The sequence below is a fragment of the Puntigrus tetrazona genome, unplaced genomic scaffold, assembly GCF_018831695.1.
Source record: "Puntigrus tetrazona isolate hp1 unplaced genomic scaffold, ASM1883169v1 S000000472, whole genome shotgun sequence".
NCBI lineage: Eukaryota > Metazoa > Chordata > Actinopteri > Cypriniformes > Cyprinidae > Puntigrus > Puntigrus tetrazona.
The window spans coordinates 719,505-736,581 of NW_025048114.1; the positions used below are offsets into that span (position 1 = coordinate 719,505).

The 17,077-nt window shown below is 39.3% G+C and overlaps 1 protein-coding gene and 1 long non-coding RNA gene across 5 annotated transcripts in view; one reads left to right on the forward strand and one right to left on the reverse strand.

The window, feature by feature from the left end:
* Positions 1-634, forward strand: part of LOC122334031 — an 826-nt gene extending 192 nt beyond the window's left edge. The window contains exon 2 of the long non-coding RNA XR_006248712.1: positions 166-634. This is a non-coding gene — a long non-coding RNA (uncharacterized LOC122334031). The remainder of the gene's footprint in view (positions 1-165) is intronic.
* Positions 1-13,578, reverse strand: part of LOC122334018 (NACHT, LRR and PYD domains-containing protein 12-like) — an 18,170-nt gene extending 4,592 nt beyond the window's left edge. For 3 of the 4 annotated variants that reach the window (XR_006248707.1, XM_043231893.1, XM_043231895.1), the window contains exons 1-9: positions 13,439-13,578; positions 12,249-12,343; positions 7,718-7,831; positions 7,451-7,564; positions 7,133-7,246; positions 4,949-6,919; positions 3,269-3,442; positions 1,508-1,675; positions 1,239-1,412 (exon numbers count right to left, since the gene is read on the reverse strand). Coding sequence is in view for 3 of the 4 variants with exons in the window: in XM_043231893.1 (XP_043087828.1) it covers positions 1,239-1,412; positions 1,508-1,675; positions 3,269-3,442; positions 4,949-6,919; positions 7,133-7,246; positions 7,451-7,564; positions 7,718-7,831; positions 12,249-12,298 (2,879 nt within the window). In the remaining variant the exon portion in view is untranslated. Of the gene's footprint in view, positions 1-1,238; positions 1,413-1,507; positions 1,676-3,268; positions 3,443-4,948; positions 6,920-7,132; positions 7,247-7,450; positions 7,565-7,717; positions 7,832-10,121; positions 10,161-12,248; positions 12,344-13,438 lie in introns of those variants that run through there. The other variant, XM_043231894.1, reaches the window with a different exon arrangement.
* Between the last annotated feature and the right edge of the window lie 3,499 nt (positions 13,579-17,077).

Sequence of the window (17,077 nt, forward strand, 5' to 3'; positions counted from 1 at the left end):
TTGTGTGCTTATTCAGACTCTATGCTCCAGAAGATCCTTCTGTAATCTCAGAGCCCATTTTACCTCTAAAAACATTGGTCAATCCCATTCTGTGGTCCATATTAACTCTCTACCACCAATGCCTCTAGTCCTTTTCCCCTTACATGTCCACCCGGTCTCACCCAGGTTCAACATTCCAAACACACAATGCATTCATACAATGGAGCTCTCTTGCTGCTAAAGAACCACTTCAAGATGTCCGAAGGTTTATTCGGGGATGTAAGGAATGTACCATCTCCTACCTCCTGCCCTGGTCACACCTGAGAGTTGATTTCATCACAGATCCGCCTCTAAAACTTTTTGACTCAAGGACAATATCACGGTTTACACATTAAGTAAGGGGCTGTGCATACTATGTTTATTACAAGTTAGGCTTTGATTTTGTAAAAATTCTAAATTGACACTTAATACTGTACTGTATGTATAGCTTCTTGTACCTACAGTTATATTCTTGTACTATCACTACCTATTTACTACCACTTTTTTTATGAAACACAGATAAGTTGCATCAGCGTACAAATCAAATGATGTATAAAGCATATTTGTATCATTTCATTTAGAAAAAAAAATAATAATAAAATGTTTACAAACATTAGAATTGTGTATCTATATTCCTCACACTCCATTCTGCCCTAATCACATGAAAGGATCGTGAATGCATTTCTGTGCTGAACCCAGCAATGAGTTTAACAACAATCACAGCATGGATTAAAGTAGGCTATAGCTATGCAAAAGATTACAATTAAAATCCTGTTAATTACTAATAATACATAGAATAATTAATCAACGGAGACAAGAACATATAAATGAGCTCCAGAGACAGATCACAGGGATCAGACCCAGAGAACATAAGCCTTCCTTTCAAATCTACATATCGGAATCTGCAATCTTGATTCAGGATTTATTTAGCCTGCTGCTGATTTTAGTCTAAGACAGACCTACAGTCCTGTGAACCTCCTCTTCTACAGATTTGGGCACAGGAAATAAAGAATGCACACTTATAGGTTCTTATAGGTCTACATTTAGCATGCTCTGCACGTTTTAAAAAAATTAAAAGTCAAGCAAATATGCATTTTTGAATCTTGGCTAAAATGCCAAGTTTTAAAGATATGCAGTGCCATTTTTAAAAATTTTGCAGTTTTGTTTTAGTTTAGCCATTTTAATTTGAACACAATTCATGTGTATGCAAAGCAGTTTACCTCAGTATCTCCAGCTGACAGTTGGGACTCTTCAGTCCTTCAGAAAGAAGCTTTATTCCTAAATCCTGCAGGTCATTGTTACTCAGGTCCAACTCTTTTAGGACAGAGTTTAAGGATTGTAGAACTAACGACAAACTCTCACAAGACTCTGCAGTGAGGTTACATATTGAAAATCTGAAAAAGAAAACCACAAAGCAATTGCATGCAATATAATTCAAATCTTGATTATTAACCTAATGCAATAGAACAAAATAAAAAATAACTCAGACCTTAGTCTTTCCAGCTTGCAGCTCTTCAGTCCATCAGAAAGATGTTTCACTCCTGAATCCTGCAGATCATTGTTACTCAGGTCCAGCTCCCTCAGGACAGAGTTTGAGGATTGTAGAGCTAAAGACAAACTTTCACAAGACTCTGCAGTGAGATTAAATCCACATAACCTGTGTATAGAACAGAACAAACAGCAATATAAATATTTATTAGGTATAATCTGGTGTGCACACATCAAAATTGCCAGTGTTCTGTTAACACTACTTAGTGTTTATTTCTGTCAGGACCACTACCTTCAAAGATGATTGACAATTAGCATATTGTTTAGATTAGTCTAATTCAAGGAGAACCAGAAGGCTGGATCCTGATTGATAGAGGAGAAGGAGTTGGGGATAATGGAAGCTAATTAGCTATTGAGCAACACAAAAATACTGATAATACTGATGGACCTTAAATATGATGCTGTATGCCGTATATGTCAAATATAGTTAGCTAAGAGTCAGCAGCAAGGGTTTGACTGACTTGACCTGCCAGAACAAATGTTATACTAGATATACAACACAATGTATCATATATATTTGCATATTGCCTCTGGACATTTATACTTCCTAGTAAGGGGTGCCAGTGACTTGCCAGTCTTTGGGACCTGATGTCTATACTTTTTTTTCAAGGTGAAAGTAAACCTATGAGTGAAACAAAAATCGGGACAAACTTGGAACATCGGGAGGCAACTGGGAGGCATTCGAAACAGATGCCCGAGCCACCTCAGCTGGCCTCTCTCCAGGAGGAGTAGCAGGTCTACTCCGAGCTCCTCTCCAGTGACTGAGCTCCTTACCCTATCTCTAAGGAAGTGCCCAGCTACTTTGCGGAGGAAACTCATTTCGCCCGCATGTATCCTGGATCTCATCCTTTTGGTCATGACCCCAAAGCTCATAACCATAGGTGAGAATAGTAACATTGACTTGCAGCTCAGCTCCTTCTTCACCACAATGAAAAAAAAGTCCTTTGTTGTGGCTGCCTTCTCTTTAAGACACAAAAAAAATCCTTTTGTGGGAGTCTTTGAGCTTTGTAACTCTGCAGATCTTATACATAAACAAACATAATGCATAACACACCAAAGAAGAGGAAAAATAAAAATGACATGATATTAACTTTTTAGACATTATGAGAAGTAAACAACACTCTTGATGAAAGGCCATTAAGCCATTCTCGTGCAAACTTCTGGCACCATGTTACATAAGATGTGTGAGTTTTGTGTTAAAACAAGCCAGGTCTGATGAACTTGATGACTTTACTGTCTAAACTTCCCACTCCCCCTCTAGGGTTCAGTAGTCAACTATATCACCACAATCACAAACTGGAGAAATATATATCCTTAGTGAACATGTTTTTACTTGTAAGTATGATATGAACTGGTTTATTAAAACAAACCTTTCAAAAGAATCGCTACATTAAAATGAATCTATTGATGAACTATTAATTTCTAATTATATGAGGTCTATTTTAACTAAATGAGCTAAGATGGCTTATATTTATTGTTACAAACAGCTTTATTATATATATTTTAATAAAACATATTAAAAGACATTTTAAAGACAAACTGTTAGGTATCTTAAAATATCAGGATTTTTTCTGAGAAAACACCACTGATCCATTTATAATGCAATATACAGACTGGGATTTTCTGCTATCTGCTAGTCAGAATTTCAAAACACCAATTTACGCAAATATATAAACATAATTAATGAATGTGAAATTCATACCTCAGTATGTTCAGTCGACAGTGTGTACTCTTCAATCCAACAGAGAGCAGCTTCACTCCAGAATCCTGCAGGTGATTGCTGGTCAGATCCAGCTCACACAAATGGGAGTTTGATGTTTGTAAAGCAGAACACAGTGCTTCACAGTGCTGATCAGAGAGCTCACATCCAGAAAGTCTATAACAGAGATTGACAAAGCAATGAGAATGAGATCAATGGTTAAAGCAATGTGTTCTACATTCTTTGAAAAGCAATGAAATAAGGTTTTTATTGATCAAATATTTAATATCCTGGTGACATGAAAGTCTGTGAATAGTTTGTGACGTATCCAGTGGTACACTGTAAACCTTATCAAAAGCTCATAAAATAGAATCTAAATATGAAGGTGAGCAGAAAGTGTGTGATGAAGCTGGCTGCTCATCACTGCTGCCATTAATATTAGAACTCCCGAAATTCAAACTGAATGGCCATTTTGACCATTCAAACTAGGCTGTACTGAATGTTTTTTTTTTTCATATTTACTTTTGAAGGTTTTGGAATAAAGCTTTGAATATCTGTTAAATTTTGCAATCCATTTTTGCAATATTTAATTATGTACTGTAGGAGCAGCTGCCATCGAAAGTTTGTATCCAGCAAACAGAAGAACAAAGTTTTTTGACCATTGTGAAGATGTCGCACCCACTGGAATCAAAATCCATGCCAAACTGGATCTGCTATTATAGGACAGGTAATGATAATATATTGAATATCTAAAAACAACCACAGAACCTGGTATTGTAACTAATTACAGATATCTAAATATTTCATCCATTATTATTAAAGATGTAGCATTGTCTGATCACCCTTTTTATGATATATTGCTGTCCTCCCAAAACACATTAAAGTAAATATCCAATAAACTTGGAGAAGAGCAGAGTAAACTTTATATGTACAAATTAGATTTTTAAGGGTATTGCTGTTTCCATGAACATCAGCACGTGTTTTACAAACTACAAATATATGGTTTTGCTGGTATATGTGTTGAAATGTCTGAAACCTTAAAAAAGCATTATATGATTGAAAACAATGAATATTTGTGATAATATGACAAGCACCAGTTGCATCCAATCTGGCTCCATGCCAGACAAAGCGTAAGTAACTAACTTTGCTAGTATGCAAGTAACTTTGCACATACATGTCAACCTACTTTCAATAGAGTATTAGTAGAATGTCTGATTAATACTCTTTCTTGTGACGATCTCCCAACAGACATTCTACTGATTATATATAACTTATTCTAACCCTAACCCTACCCATCTATTAATACTCTAACACTATATTGAGAGTTACTAGATATGTAGATACAAAGTTACAAAGTCAACAGAATGTGTTAAAGGGACCATCAATGTAAAGCAAAACCCAGATTTAAATTCTGTTTATCACATGATGCACTGAACATTCTTATCTAACAGATGCGATCTGTATGATTTAGGGATCAGCCAAAAATTATTACAAAGGTGTGATTGTATGTGGTAAAGGGTTAAACATAACAGACAGTCCAGAGGAAAGCAGTGGTTAAGACACCTGAACAGACTAAAACACAACAATCACCTGCCATACATTACATGTATATAAACACATAAATTAATAGTCACAATTGTACACAAATTTGTATTATTTTTGATTACATAAATGAATACTCACAAGGCTTTTCTGCAGTTGGCCACAGCTGGTATTAGTCGTCTTCTTCCCTCATTTGATGTGTTGTATTTTTGAACATCCAACTCATCCATAACTTCCTCTGACATCTGAATCATGTAGGCGATTGCTGAGCAGTGAGATGGAGAAAGTTCATTCACTGAGTGTTTATCTGATTTTACAAACTCTTGAATCTCTCTGGACAGAGTCTGATCATTGACTTCCAGAAGACAGAGAAACAGATTGATGGAGCTATCAGATGAGAGACTGCCATCATCATACTTGATTAAGTCCAATAAATTTTGACTCCCCTTGATCTGGTCTTTAATGTACTGTGTGGTTTGCCTGATGCTCTCTGAGCTCTTCTCTGTGTGTTTCAGTAGAGCCTTTAAGAGTCTCTGATTAGACTCCAGTGAGATGCCCAGGAGGAACCGGAGGAACAGATCCAGACGTCCATTCTTACTCTCAAGAGTTTTATCAACTGCTGATTTTAGTAGGTCATACAGAACGTTTTCCTCAGATCTGTATCCCTGATGTGTATGATCTAGAAACACCTGCAATGTCTCCATATTCTTCTTCAGATGGCAGTAAAATAGGTAGAAAGCAGCGAGAAACTCCTGAAAGCTCAGATGAATGAAGCTGTAGACTTTCCATTTACGAATAACAGATTCCTCCTTAAAGATTTCAGTGCAGATCCCAGAATATACTGAGGCATCTGTAACGTCTATGCCGCTTTCAATCAGGTCCTCCTCATAGAACATCACATTACCCTTCATCAGCTGTTTGAAAGCCACTTCAGCAAGTTTCACAATCGCTTCTCTGTTGGACTGCAGAAGTTTCTCTGAATCATTCTCTTCATACTTCTGATTCCTCATGTTGATCTGAATCAGCAGGAAGTGGATATACATTTCAGTAAGAGTTTGAGGGATTTCTGCTCTAAGATCATCTTCTTTTAGGAGCTTCTGAAGCACAGTGGATGAGATCCAGCAGAAGACGGGGATGTGGCACATGATGTGGAGACTTCTTGCTCTTCTGATGTGTGAGATGATTCTGCTGGCTTGATGCTCATCATTGATTCTCTTCCTGAAATATTCCTCCTTCTGAGGCTCATTGAATCCCTGAATTTCTGTTAGACGGTTGATGTATTTGGAGGGGATCTGATTAGCTGCCGCTGGTCTGGAGGTGATCCAGATGAGAGAGGAGGGAAGCAGCTCTCCTTTCACAAGCTTTGACATCAAAACGCCCACTGATGAAGTCTCAGTCACATCACAAACTTTTTCATTGTCTGAAAACTTATTGGGCTTTGACATCTGCTTTTCCTTTGATAACATCTCTGTCACATCATAAACTTTTTTAGCATCTGAAAACATCAGTGTAATTCGGCTTTCATCCAGACCATCAAAGATGAATGCAACTTTACACTTCTCATAAAACGTTGAGTCCAGATCTCGAATTTCAGGATGAAAGTCCAGCAGAAGCCTGTGAAGACTGTACTGATGATCTTGAATCAAGTTCAGCTCTCGAAATGGAAGAAGAAACATGAAATCGACATCCTGATTGGCTTTTCCCTCTGCCCAGTCCAGAATAAACTTCTGCACAGAGACAGTTTTTCCAATTCCAGCAATGCCTTTAGTAAGAACGGTCTTGATTTGGTCTTTCTTCTTACGACCTGGTTCAGCCGTGGCTTTAAAAATGTCATTGCAATCGATTGGAGTGTCCTGTGAGTGTTTTGCTCTGTTTTTTTTCTCTATCTGTAAAACCTCATGTTCTTCATTGACTCCTTCACTCTCTCCTTCTATGATGTAGAGCTGTGTGTAGATCCTGTTAAGGAGCGTTTGATTCTCTTTTAAGTTGATTCCCTCAAATAATCTCTCAAACTTGTTCTTCATGATGGTTTTGTGCTGATCTTTGACTCTCTGTAGTTCATCATGTAATGGTTGGTGTGAATGCTGCTGCAGGCCTCCGGTCAGAATATTTCTATCCACATAGCAGAAACAAAAACAATAACACAAAGAACGAATGAACACAAGTGGTAAAACATTATTTTAAAACCATGCGAGTCATTCTCTCAGCCAGTGGATACACAACAAACTGCTTAAATATAGACCAATACAATTTTTTTAAGAAGTGCTCAGGATCACTGGTATAAAATAAATAATATAATAATATAATCATGTATACAAATTATACCTCTTATCATGCTGTGTATCTCCACTCTTAATCCATATCGGTCGGTCCATAGATGCATCACTCTTCATAGACACACAGCTGAGCTCCGCCTCTGACCTCTTCTGATGAATTAAGCTGAAATACAGAAAAAAATAGACCTCAATTCATTAATTAACTATTCAACAAATCGAGTATTCATTTAACTTTAAATATACCTGTGATCAGATTTTGTATCTTCACTTTTAAACCATATTGGTCGATCCATAGATGCATCAGAGATATTAAAGTTAATCCTTTACAAAAAAAAATACTGTAGAAAGGATAATATAAATGCTATACCGGAGATCAGGATGTGTCTCTCCACTCTTTAACCATATCGGTCGATCCATAGATGCATCACTTTTCATAGACACAAAGCTGGGCTCGACTTCTGATTTCTTCTGATAAACTGAGCTGAAATACAGAGAGATTAAAGTTAATCCTTTAAATAAATCTATCTAGTAAATCAACAATTCAAATTATTTACAAATCACTTTACATTATTAGATACAAGTAAAATACCTACAAAGTACAAAAAAAGTAGAAAGGATAATATAAATGCTATACCTGAGATCAGGATGTGTCTCTCCACTCTTTAACCATATCGGTCGATCCATAGATGCATCACTCTTGATAGACACACAGCTGGGCTCAACTTCTGATTTCTTCTGATGAACTAAGCTGAAATACAGAGAAATTACCGTTAATCTTTTAAATAACTCTTTTTGAGTAATATTGTTTACAAATCACTTTACATTATCAGATAGAAGTAAAAAAAAATCAAGAACGTCTCCAGGTTACGTATTGTGATGGGAGGAGCTAACAACAGACACAGTGGGTATGGCTTCAGGCCTCGGAGAGGCTTTTTACATTTAGTCATTTACATTTAGTCATTTTGCAGACGCTTTTATCCAAAGCGACTTACAATTGAGAGTACAGCAGCGATTCATTTTTTTGAGAGACAAACAGACAGGGTAAGTGCTTATAACACCCAGTCACAGGGAGTGTTCAAATTAGTACATGCCAGAAGGGAAGGAATAAACAAGGGGGATGAGAAGAGAGACAGAGACAGTGAGAGTGAATTTTTTTTTTTTTTTTTTTTTTTTTTTTTTTTTTTATTATGATGAGGTCAGGTATTGCTGAAAGATGTGAGTTTTCAGCAGTTTCTTAAAGATTGACAGAGATCCAGCATTCCGGATAAGTACGGGAAGATCGTTCCACCAGCCAGGAACAGAGAACGAGAAAGTTCTGGAGAGTGATTTCGAGCCTCTTTGAGATGGTACCACGAGGCGTCGCTCGCTAGCAGATCTCAGACTTCTAGAGGGTGTGTAGATTTGTAATAGTGAGTGGAAGTAGACCGGTGCTGAGTCTGTGGTTGTTCTATATGCAAGCATCAGTGCCTTGAACTTGATGCGAGCTGCAATCGGTAGCCAATGTAAGGAGATAAAGAGAGGTGTAACATGGGTTCTCTTGGGCTCATTGAATACCAGCCGTGCTGCTGCATTCTGAATCATTTGTAGAGGTTTTATTGTGTTCGATGGAAGTCCAGCCAGAAGAGCATTGCAGTAGTCCAGTCTAGAAATGACAAGGGCCTGGACAAGTAGCTGTGCAGCTTGCTCTGTTAGAAAGGGCCTGATCTTTCTGATGTTGTGTAGTGCAAACCTGCAGGATCGAGCAGTCTTTGCAATGTGATCTTTGAAGGTTAGTTGGTCATCGAGGATTACACCAAGATTTCTGACTGAGGTTGATGGGGTAATTGACGAAGAACCTAGCTGGATGGTGAAGTCGTGTTGTGTAGTTGGAGTGGCAGGGAATACAAGCAGCTCAGTCTTTGTCAGGTTGAGCTGTAGATGGTACTCTTGCATCCATGTCGAGATGTCCGCCAGGCAACCCGAGATCCGAGTAGCTACCGTTGGATCGTCTGGATGAAAAGAGAGGTAGAGCTGTGTGTCATCGGCGTAGCAGTGGTAGGAGAAGCCGTGAGCCTGTATGATGGGGCCTAGCGATGTAGTGTAAATGGAGAAGAGGAGGGGACCAAGAACCGATCCCTGAGGAACCCCAGTGACCAGTTGATGTGCTGTGGATACATCTCCTCCCCAGGCCACCCTAAAAAACCTACCAGTGAGATAGGATTCGAACCAGCGAAGTGGGATCCCAGAGATGCCCAGTGATGAGAGGGTAGACAGCAGGATCTGATGATTCACGGTGTCAAAAGCAGCGGATAGATCCAGCAGAATGAGAACTGATGATTTGGATTCAGCTCTTGCAGTCCGCAGGGCTTCCGTGACTGAGAGCAGCGCAGTCTCAGTTGAATGGCCGCACCTGAAACCTGATTGGTTATGGTCCAGTTTGTTGTTTTTCGAAAGAAACAGTGATACCTGGTTGAAAACCACTCTTTCAAGTGTTTTCGCTATGAATGGAAGAAGAGAGACTGGCCTGTAGTTATCAATAAGGGAAGTGTTTAAAGTGGGCTTTTTGAGCAGTGGGGTTACCCGAGCCTGCTTAAATGCTGTGGGGAAGGTGCCTGTGAGGAGAGATGTGTTGATGATGTGCGTGAGTGCCAGCAAGACAGTGGGGGAGATTGCTTGCAGAAGATGAGAGGGTATGGGGTCTAGCGGACATGTTGTTGGATGGCTGGAGAGGAGAAGTTTGGATACTTCTGTCTCAGTGAGGGAGCAGAAGGAGAAAATGGAGGAATCGGTAGTCGATGCGGTTGGTTGAGGGTTGTGCGTTGGGGGGGCTGAGAACTGGCTACTGATCGCTTTTGTTTTGTTTGTAAAAAATGTGGCAAAATCGTCAGGTGATATTGAGGTGGTGGGAGGTGGTGGAGGGGGATAGAGCAGGGAGTTAAATGATCTGAAGAGCTTACGTGTGTCTGAAGTGTTGTTGATCTTGTTTTGGAAATATGTAAATATGTAAATATTTGGCAGTGCGGATTTCGGCAGAGAAGGAAGAAAGCAAAGTCTGATACCTGCTCAGGTCTGTCAGATCTTTAGATTTGCGCCACTTTCTCTCCGCTGCCCTGAGTTTGACCCGATGCTCACGGAGAACATCCGACAACCAGGGGCTAGAGGTGGCAGTCCGTGCTGGCCTGGAGGAGAGAGGGCAGATGTCATCTAGACAGGAGGTTAGAGCACTGAACAAGGTATCTGTAGCTGCATTCACATCCAAAGAAGAGAAATGGGTGGGTGAGGGAAGGGAGGAGGACACAGCAGAGGAGAGATGGGAGGGAGAAAGGGAACGAAGGTTACGTCGGAAAGTAACCGGTATAGGGGTTGGTTGCACAGAGATAGGAAAATGCAGTTGAAATGTAAGAAGGAAATGGTCAGACATATGAAGCGGTTGTACTGAACTGGTGTCTGCAGTACAACTGCGTGTGTAAATTAAATCAAGCTGGTTGCCTGATTTGTGGGTGCTTGTCGTGATGAGGCGTTTGAGGTCAAATGAAGCTAGAAGGGAATGGAAGTGCGTAGCGTAAGGTTTGTCAAGATGAATGTTGAAGTCCCCGAAGAGTAGGAGTGGAGTGCCTTCGTCTGTAAAAGATGACAATAATCCATCCAGCTCCTCTAGGAAGGTGTCTAGAATATGTCCAGGGGGGCGGTAGATTACCACTATGTGGAATTTTGTCGGAGTAGTAACTGTGATAGCATGAAATTCAAAAGAGATGTAATTACATACAAGTGAGTTGGTTGAATATTTCCAATTGTTTGGGATGAGCAGACCAGTGCCACCACCCCGGCCAACCTGACGAGGTGTGTGTGAGAAAGAATGATTGTTGGCTAGAGCTGCTGGGGTTGCTGAGTCTTCTGGACGAATCCAGGTCTCCGTCATTCCCAGAATGTTGAGTGAAGAATGTAAAGAAAAAGCAGAAATGAAGTCATCTTTGTTGACAGCTGACTGGCAATTCCAGAGACCAACAGAGAAAGATAGGGGTGTAGTAGAGGATGTAGGGACAGAGCGTAAGTTAGTAGGAGTGCATTGTCGTCTGCGTTTGTTGTTAGGGCGAGGTCGAGAGACAACCGGAATGAGTTGGAGACACATGATAGAGGTAGGAAAGAGGAAGTGAAGATGTGTAAGAGAATGAATGAAAAAGTACTTAAGTGCGTTGCTCAGTTAAAGTCGCGCAGGAAAAGTCGTATGTCTTTACTCTCGTAGTCTTCACACGAGGAGACTGAACACGAGCGCTGGACGCTTCCGCTGGCTGACGCTTTCGCGCCAGCGCACACTCAACAAATAAATACAAAGTGTATGCAGTGGAAACAGCGGAAAGCTAGTTCTAATTTGCCCAGGCAGTAGCCAATCAGGAGGTCGATCAGGAAAAACGAAACTAACGCCTTCACACTTAAGTGCTCTTAATAGCCCGGAGGCATACAATTTACAACCACTTAAAGTACAGCACAACTAAACTACACACTACAAATAAGTAGGGAAACGCAAATATTCTCTCCAAACAGCAAGAAATAATTTGAACAACACACAGCAATAGGTATAATATACTTACGCGCTGGTGTCCGTCTCTTCTAGCCTGAAATCGCTTCTCTGCTTAATCGCTTCGCTTAATAAAAATACAAAATAAAGTGTCCAGGGAAAAGGGAAGGTGTCCAAAATAAACGAGGCAGGTGTCCTAGTCGTGTTACATAGGGACCTTATCACTGTAAGCCACTTGCGGAAAACCTTGGCCATGCCAGGCACAAACTCTAGAAACGAAGGGGCCACTAAGAAGGCCTGAAGGTCACCTACTCTCCTCAGAGAACACAGTGCTAGTAACAGTGTGGTATTTATCGTCAGAAGATGATCAGAGATCTCCTCTATAGGTTCAAAGGGTGGCCCAGAGAGGGCCTCTAGCACCACAGCGAGAGCCCATGTTGGAACCCAGGATCTGCACCATGGAGAAAACGATTCACCAGGGGGTCTGTACCGACTGTATGTCCACCAAAAGAGTCATGGTAGGCCAAGGTCGTCTGACCATGATGTCTCGCCCATCCTTTGGACTGATTACACATACTTTTCATACTTTTCAGGAATTTTCCTTCTTGTCCAACAACTGTCCTATCTAATTAATATTTACACATAAATACGGTACACATTGCATATGTACCTGCATTGTTGAAACAAATCCTCATCTCCAGATGTTTCTGTTTCATCCATGATGAATCTGAAGAGTTTGATCTTCAGCACCGGCTCCCAATGGAACTGAAAAACAATCACAAAACCACTGTTACTCAGCAGCCTTTATTACCTTACATTTGAATACAGGACAGTGAGATCTCTGCTTTGCATTGGGTGGTTCATACACGCAGAGAGTGAGACATAAAAAAAGAGAGAGAAGCAGGCCGGATATTCAGATTTTGCTGCACACACATAAACTTGTTAATGCATTCTCATTTTTTTTTTGTAAAATAGCTTAGATATTAGATTGCAACAAGACTATGGTATCCCGAGGACATTGTCTCTGGTCATGGGCCATTCTCTGCATCTGTTAAATATATTTTACCTACCTCAGTGTCCTAGTCTTCTGCTGACAATAATAATGGGCTGCTAACAATTGATGCACACAAATCCAGAGAAAGAGAGACTGACTATAGACTATATACCGACTATAGATATATAGTCAGTATATAGTCAAATATATTCGAAGGAGTCACTGCAGAAACGTGTGTGGCATGACTGGAATAAACACGAGCTTCAGTGGCCATATCAGAGCAACATTGCTCCACAGACGAGTGCAGTGTAAACTGAGCATCAATGACAGGGAAGGCCCTTTATAGGGACCACGTATTTATTGTTTCATTTTAACCAATAAAACATCACCATCAGAGCCTCTGTAATTCTCAATAACAGCAGGTGTTCATCGCTAATGCACATTTATCATTTAATTAGTCACTCAATTATCTTATTAACTTTAAGGCTTTAACCCTTTAAAACTGTACCCAGATACTGTATTCGGACACAACACTGGCCACGAAAGTGACAATCACACAGTGTGAAAAAGATACGATCTGAGAGAATCGCTGATGAGTCACTGACACCCATGGAATAATTGGCATGTGTGAATGAGAATAACGTTACCTACAGCCAATAAGAGACCAACATCCAAGTTAACAGTAGTTAGCAGTAACTCATAGACAAATCTCTCTCTTTATTATAACTGACAAAGTTAATAATTGTGTTCAATTATTGCACTGCAAACATCATTAACAGCTTTAAATTGTCAACATTGCCAAATGGTTTATTACTAGTTCTGCATAAAACACACTTACTTTAGAATAAAAAAAAAGTCATACGTACCGATTCAGATAAGGCCTACAGATTTTCCATCAGGTAGAAAAAAGATTATAATTGACATTGTAACTGAATAACTGAATCAGTCTATTTAAAATGGCTACAAAGTAGCTTCGTACATTTACTTTCATTTTCATTTAGAGAGCAGCACGTCACGGGTTGCCAGATCCTAAGCAAATTTCCAATCCACTGGTTTGTGTGGTGGAGCTGAAACAGAACAAACCACAACAAAGCTAAGCATAAGCGTAAGCTCACATCTACCGATTTCTATTCCATCAGGCCTCTGAGACTCTGTGAACACGGTTTATTATTTATGCTCAAATGCAATAAATGGACATTGTATTTCCAATAAGCCTAGGTTGAATTAATGTCATGGAAACCAGGTCAGTTAGTGCACTCTCCAGACTTGGTTGATTACAAGACGTCTTTAAGCCTCAAGAAGAATAGGATTGCATTGGTCATCAACGTAATCCACTCTTCTGCACTAACATTAAGTTAGCACAGAACTTCACTTCACATTTAGAACTGCAGACACATTCTATTTTGCTAATATAAAACATTTGCACATTGTTTTCTTCTGGGTATTTAATTAATGTCAGATTATATCGATTGTGTTTCCCTATGTGTTTGGTGATAAGGCAGATGAAATGAAGACAGAAGAATTGAGTAAAGTGGATGGAGAAACTGGAATATATAATATATAATATATAAATGCAGGGGAATCACAGATGAATCTCACCAGCATCAACACCAGCACTGACCTCACTTGAATTAACTGGCATTATAATAATAAATATGAAAATTAATAGACAACTTCATGTTGTGTGTGTATGTATATGTATATATATACAGAAGAGAGTCAAATTGATTAACGTGACAGAAAAACTGAAACATGCATGTGTATGTTTGAACAATTAAAAGCAGAATAAAATTAATATTTACAGCTCTCGGTTCTTTTTACCTCAGCATTAAAACCCTACTCTGGTTTAAAACACGGAAGTTAATGGATGTAAAACAACATCCTCCTAGCTTATATCAGAAAAACTACACCTTTATTTGTTCTGATATTTCTTCTAATGGTGTGATTTCAGGAGCTGTTTACCACTTTGCGAAGAATGGAGGAACATTCACCAGCCGCTCAGATAGAGAGAGTTCCTCCAGCAATGATGAATAACTATAATAAACCTCTGACACGTGTTAGAGCGATGTGTCACTGATGACATCAACACACCTGAGCCAGCATCTTCAGGACAGTAAAGTGTTGATGTGAGCTGGAAATAAAGTCTACTTGTAATTGACCCTCTGGATTTAGCATCCCTGACACTGTAAGCATACTGTATCTATGTACACTAGTGAATATCTATGTACCATCTAATCTATATACGCACAATGTATATATGTACTGTATGTACATGTGATGTATGCATGAATAAAAATGTCTTTGCGCACAATAATGTCTCTTTTCTATAAGCTCTTCCAGTTTATTTCTGCACTCTATTATATTTATAAAACAATTATATTTATTACATAACAAGCATGAGTCTCTACACTGTGCTAAATTTACTGCAGTGTATTATTAAAGGAATAAAATCATTTCTAACTTTTGTTCTTTTAAAGGCAGAGAATGAAATTGAAATTCTAATGCTTGTATTGGTGTTACATCAATCATTATATCGAACTGATCTAATTGCACTTGATTCATAATATATTTTAACACAGTAAATGCTGCAAAGTACGCAAATTATTAAAAAACATTGCTCATATTTTTATCATCATCATCATTATTATTATTATTATTAGGGCCCGAGCACTGAGGTGCAAGGACCCTATTGGAATTGCTTAGTTTTTATTATTATTTTCCCCAATTAATCATATTTTTGAGGGCATAAACATGCACAAAACTTTGCACATGCAAAGGGTTTCAGAAGTGGGTGGGGCAAAATGGCTCAACACTGCCACCTATACACTTTTAAAAGTCTGCGCCTCGACCTGCGTTTCATGTACGTGTACGAAAAACCAGCACACACATGTAATACACCAATACCTACAAAAAAAGCTTCCTGGTACAAAATCAGAATTTCAAGGTGTCAAATTTTAACAAACTCCTCACAGAAATTCAAGTGTAAACTAAAGGCATTTACAACATTGAATTGTTAAGATCTAGTTTTTCATTTTTTCAATAATAACCTCTAATATAAACGACTTCTGACACTTGTTAGAGCAATGTGTGAAGATCCTAGATTTTTCGCTGAAGGGCGTGTCCATGGCAGCCAGGGAAAATTTGATGTTTTGCCTTGAAACTGAAAGTTGCTATCATGTTTAACAAGACTCCTAATCTGAAGAGAGATACATGCCCATATTCAGTAATAGACATAGCAGGAAGTGGTAACAGTAAATGACACGTTTCAATCTGTAACAAAGTACTCCTAGAGATTTAATGACACCAACGTTGTATTTGGTCAGTCTAATCCAAAGGCCTTTGAGAAGGTGCATTGCGAAGATCTTGAGTTTTCATCAATGGGTGTGTCCGTGGTAGAGTCACAATATTTGATGCCTTGCTATGCGAATAGAAGTTGTCATATCTCAATCATAAAATCTGCCCTAAACTTCACATGTTTGATAAGGGTCCTAGCCTGAACAAATATGAAGGCCAGTGTTCTACCATAGTCATAGCACCACCAGCTGGCAACAGGAATTGACAAGCAATGTCCAATCTGCACTAAACTTCACATATTTGAAAAGAACCCTGGCCAGAAGCCATAGACATAGCACTACCAGCTGGCAGCAGAAAGTTTGGCACCTACAGACGTGGACAAAATTGTTGGTACCCTTTGGTCAATGAAAGAAAAACTCACAATGGTCACAGAAATAACTTTAATCTGACAAAAGTAATAATAAATAAAATTCTATAAATGTTAACCAATGAAAGTCAGACATTGTTTTTCAACCATGCTTCAACAGAATTATAAAAAAAAAAATAAACTCATGAAACAGACCTGGACAAAAATGATGGTACCCCTAACTTAATATTTTGTTGCGCAACCTTTTGAGGCAATCACTGCAATCAAACGCTTCCTGTAACTGTCAATGAGACTTCTGCACCTCTCAGCAGGTATTTTGGCCCACTCCTCATGAGCAAACTGCTCCAGTTGTGTCCGGTTTGAAGGGTGCCTTTTCCAGACTGCATGTTTCAGCTCCTTCCAAAGATGCTCAATAGGATTGAGGTCAGGGCTCATAGAAGGCCACTTTACAATAGTCCAATTTTTTCCTCTTAGCCATTCTTGGGTGTTTTTAGCGGTGTGTTTTGGGTCATTGTCCTGTTGCAAGACCCATGACCTCATGACTGAGACCAAGCTTTCTGACACTGGCTAGTACATTTCTCTCTAGAATTCCTTGATAGTCTTGAGATTTCATTGTACCCTGCACAGATTCAAGACACCCTGTGCCAGACGCAGCAAAGCAGCCCCAGAACATAACAGAGCCTCCTCCATGTTTCACAGTAGGGACAGTGTTCTTTTCTTGATATGCTTCATTTTTTCGTCTGTGAACATACAGCTGATGTGCCTTGGCAAAAACTTCGATTTTTGTCTCATCTGTCCACAGGACATTCTCCCAGAAGCTTTGTGGCTTGTCAACATGTAGTTT